The sequence below is a fragment of the Primulina eburnea genome, chromosome 13 (assembly GCF_022965805.1).
Source record: "Primulina eburnea isolate SZY01 chromosome 13, ASM2296580v1, whole genome shotgun sequence".
Taxonomy (NCBI): Eukaryota; Viridiplantae; Streptophyta; class Magnoliopsida; order Lamiales; family Gesneriaceae; genus Primulina; species Primulina eburnea.
In genome coordinates this window covers 1,055,667-1,060,096 of record NC_133113.1, presented here as the reverse complement: position 1 = coordinate 1,060,096, position 4,430 = coordinate 1,055,667, and the positions used below count along the sequence as shown (strand labels likewise).

At 32.2% G+C, this 4,430-nt stretch overlaps 1 protein-coding gene across 1 annotated transcript; it reads right to left on the bottom strand.

Annotated features, from left to right (window-relative positions):
• Nucleotides 1-452: 452 nt before the first annotated feature.
• Nucleotides 453-1,649, bottom strand: LOC140809258 (BURP domain protein USPL1-like). Its single transcript, XM_073166815.1, has 2 exons — nucleotides 1,468-1,649; nucleotides 453-1,368 (listed from the first exon to the last, which is right to left on the bottom strand). The coding sequence occupies exons 1-2, from the start codon at nucleotides 1,522-1,524 to the stop codon at nucleotides 547-549; spliced, it is 879 nt and encodes a 292-aa protein (XP_073022916.1). The 5' UTR covers nucleotides 1,525-1,649; the 3' UTR covers nucleotides 453-546.
• Between the last annotated feature and the right edge of the window lie 2,781 nt (nucleotides 1,650-4,430).

Genomic DNA, 4,430 nt, shown 5'->3' with positions numbered 1-4,430 from the left:
AACTTGTGTGAGACGGTCTCACGAGTCGTATTTTGTGAGACATGTCTCTTATTTGGGTCATCGGTAAAATTGACTCGTCTTACAGATAAAGATTCATGAGACCGTCTCACAAGAGTCCTACTCATAAACATAAATATAAGGTGATTTTGATGAATTTGAAAAATGCATATCTCCTTCACTATGTTATTTAAAATCTATTTTTCGAGTTTCTATCGAAATCAAAAGCAATATTAATTCTTTGTTAAGTTACAACTCATTGATTAAGAATGTTACGAAAAATGATAAAAAAAAAAATTTAAAAATTTGAACGATCCAATATATCATATTTCCAACAATCCCGCACACTGGTTTATCAACAAGGGAGGCATCAACTTTTATAATCTACTACAACTTCACGTACAAGCATGATGAATACATAGAAATCAAAGCTTCCATAATTTAGAAATCAAAGCTTCAATAATTAATGGTTTGGCATTTTCTCATTATTCACTTGCAAAAGTTTGCACATATTTGGGGGGACATTGTCATGTAATAACTGGTCCAAGATCAACTTGACTTAGGAATAAATACAAGACTATCGATCGGGAAGAAATGGCACACAGGCGCCGCACCCGGCCGAGTTTTCAGAACCCGAAAGCCGGCATGCTTCGGATCCCACTGCGAGGTATCCATATGGCAGATCGCCCCAGCTTCCACTTTTCCACCGTCGTCCCCTTCCACCAGGACCTTGTAAAGCACGTTGTCTCCGACCTGAGCATGGCAGTAGAAAACCGCGTAAGGGTACGGCAATCTGTGGCACGAAACCAGTTCCGAAGCCGGAATCTCCGACGGGTCGTCATGGACTGTGTAGTTCTGCAAAGTGGAGATCGATTCATTCAGGTACTCGGTATTCAATACCTTGAACTTCGAACCGGGCCCGAACACGGAGTTAACGAAATCCAACATGGATTCTAGAGAAGTGGCGCAGATTTTAGTCTCGCCTCTGATCGGTTTAGCTTCACAGTGGTGAAGAGTCATCTTCATGGCTTTCGCTTGTTTGGAATCCGATGGGAACGAGAAAAATTCGAGAATTTCGGGGAATTGGGCTGTGGAGAAAGGAATGGAGTCGGATTCCTCCCTGGAAAGAAAACGGGGAGAAGCTGACGGGGGGTCTTTTCTTGGAAAATAGATGGGAATCCTTTTCCCGATCACGAGATCATCGTGGTGAAAAAACACGTTCATCTCAGGATCCACGCCTTGATTTTCGTCTCCGTTTTCGACCCGTGATTGAAGATGGTTATCTCCATGATCCGTCGCAGCTCTCATGTGATCAAAAGGTACATGTTTGTGCAAATCTTTCACGTGTGCTTCGGATAATTGGAGACAGCGCTGCAAAAGAGTTCCAGTAAAATTCATGAAACAGGTAAGAATTAGGCCTGGAATCTGAGAATCAGCCATGAAATAATCATGATTTTATATTTATATTACCTGAAGCGAAAGCAGGGAACAGAGGAGGAAGATGAGCGAACCGAACAGGGAAGCCATGTCTTCTGTAATTTCCTGAAGCTCTTTTGCAATTCTGAGTAGTCTTTACTTTAGGTTCTGGATTTTGAGAGAGAGATGTTTTCTCGTGAAAGTCAACTAAAAAATATATGGCAAGTGGAAAGAGGACATGAGAGATGACACCAATATAGAATTTAATTTTTTTAAAGATTATTTATTTTATTATTTTATCATAAAAAATTTTCTGATACCCACACGCTTTTAATAAGGATTTTGTTTGCCTTTCAAAAGATGGCATCATATATGGTATTCTTTTCAACTCTATCAGAGAAATTAATTAAACTGATTTCCAGAATATATTTATTTCTCTTTATTTTCATGATCTGCTTCCCAAATTAAGGGTAATTTGAAGAAAAATACCTCTGTCCATAATTTATTTAAGATTCAGTATCCATAAGTTTTTTTTTGTATTTTAGTACCTGACAAAAGACTAACTTAGTTTTTAGTACATGTTTCATGCTTTTTTACTTTTTTACCCTTTTAATTAATAAAAAAAATATATAAATACCTTTTTTTTGTCATCTTCTCTTTCCAATCATCATTCTCGGTACATTTGGATGACATATAATTGAATTTAAATATTTTTTATTAAAAAAAACAAATTATCAATTAATTGAACTTTTTGAAACACTTAGTTTTACTTGAGAATACTTAATTTCAATTTTAAAATACTTGATTTAGTAAATAAAATACTCAGAATGTGTATTAAAATACTGAATATTCGAATATCAAACACAAGTTCACCAAAAGCTTGCATTTCTATCCAAGATCCATTTGGATAACATGTTCATAGGGGTGGGTACGGTACGGTATACCGTACCGAACTACGGTACCGTATACCGTACCAAAAATATCGGTATGGAATTTTACTATACCGATACCGATACCGCGGTATACCGCACATTCGGTATACCGAATTTTCGATATGAAAAAAGTTCATACTGGTATCGTACCGACACCAAAATTTTTTTCGGTATACCGAACTTAAATTTTAAAAAAAGTAATAATAAAAAAGTATTTCGGTATTTCGGTATATACCGAAATACCGGAAAAAAAATATTCGGTACTGATACCGATACCGAAAATTTCGGTACGGTATGATACCGAAAATTTTCGGTACAATGTGAAATTTTCGGTATACCGATTTTTTCGGTAAGTTCAGTATTTTTTCGGTACGGTTTTTCGGTATTTCGGTATTTTTTCCCACCCCTAAATGCTCGTTTCATTTAATTATTTTTTTTATTGTTAAAAAAACAAATTCGCAACTAAACATTGAATTTTTTCAAATACTTAGTTTTACTTGTGAAATAACCAATTTCAATTTTAAAATACTTAATTTGGTAAATGAGATACTCATAATAGGTATTAAAATATTGGATATTCTAATATGCAATGTAAGTTCACCAAATGCTCGCATTCCATCCAAGATGCATTTGGATGACATGTTCATTTCATTTAATTATTTTTTTTATTTTTTTTACAAAAAATCGCAACTAAGCATTGAACATTTTGAAGTACTTACTTTTATTTCCGAAATACCTAATTTAAATTTTACATACTTGATTTGGTAAATGAAATATTCATAAAAGTTAATAAAATACTGGATATTCTAGTAGGCAATGCGAATTCACCAAGTGCTCGCGTTTCTATCCAAGATGCATTTAGATGACATGTATATTTCATTTAAATATTTTTTTAATTTAAAAATAAATTCGCAACTAAGCATTGAACTTTTTAAAGTAATTAGTTTTACTTGCGAAATATTTAATTTCAATTTTAAAATACTTTATTTGGTAAATGAAATACTCAGAATGAGTATTAAAATACTGGATATTAGAATATTAACGTAAGTTCACCAAATTCTCACATTTGTATCCAAGATGCATTTAGATGACATGTTCATTTCATTATTATTTTTTAATTGTTAAAAAAAACAAATTCATAACTAATTATTGAACTTTTTCAAGTACTTAGTTTTACATGTGAAATACCTAATTTCAATTTTAAAATACTTGATTTGGTAAATGAGATACTCAGAATGAGTATTAAATTACTGGATATTCGAATATGCAACGTAACTTCACAAAGTGATCGCATTTCCATCCAAGATGCATTTGGATGACATGTTCATTTCATTTAATTATTTTTTGTTGTAAAAAAAAAAAATTGTAACAAAGCATTGAACTTTTTTAAATACTTAGTTTTACTTGCAAAATACCTAATTTCAATTTTAAAATACTTGATTTAGTAAATGAAATGCTCATAATGAGTATTAAAATACTGGATATTCGAATATGCACGCAAGTTCACCAAGTGCTCGCATTTCCATCCAAGATATATTTGAACGACATGTTCATTTTATTTAAATTATTTTTTTATTGTTAAAAAAAACAAATTCGCAACTAAGCATTGAACTTTTTCAAGTACTTAGTTTTACTTGTGAAATAGCTAATTTCTATTTTAAAATACTTGATTTGGTAAATGAGATACTTAGAATGATTATTAAAATACTGGATATTCGAATATGCAATATAAGTTTACCAAGTGCTCGTATTTCCATCCAAGATACATTTGGATGACATGTTCATTTCATTTAAGAGTTTTTAAAATTGTTAAAAAAAACAAATTCGCAAATAAGTATTGAACTTTTTCAAGTACTTAGTTTTAATTGCAAAATACCTAATTTCAGTTTTAAAATACTTGATTTGGTAAATGAGATACTCATAATGAGTATTAAATTACTGGATATTCGAATATGTAACGTAAGTTAACAAAGTGCTCGCATTTCCATCCAAGATGCAATTGGATGACATGTTCAAAGACTTTTCAGCAACCACAAAGCTTTGAAAGAGAAAAAAAGCTTAGAGGGAAGATTTGAAGATTTTCGG

Excerpts from the sequence above, each read along its gene's own strand:
- LOC140809258 (XM_073166815.1), bottom strand. The coding sequence starts at position 1,524 with ATGGCTTCCCTGTTCGGTTCGCTCATCTTCCTCCTCTGTTCCCTGCTT. Across the intron at positions 1,369-1,467 it reads GTTCCCTGCTTTCGCTTCAG|CGCTGTCTCCAATTATCCGA; the intron begins GTAATATAAATA and ends ACTCTTTTGCAG.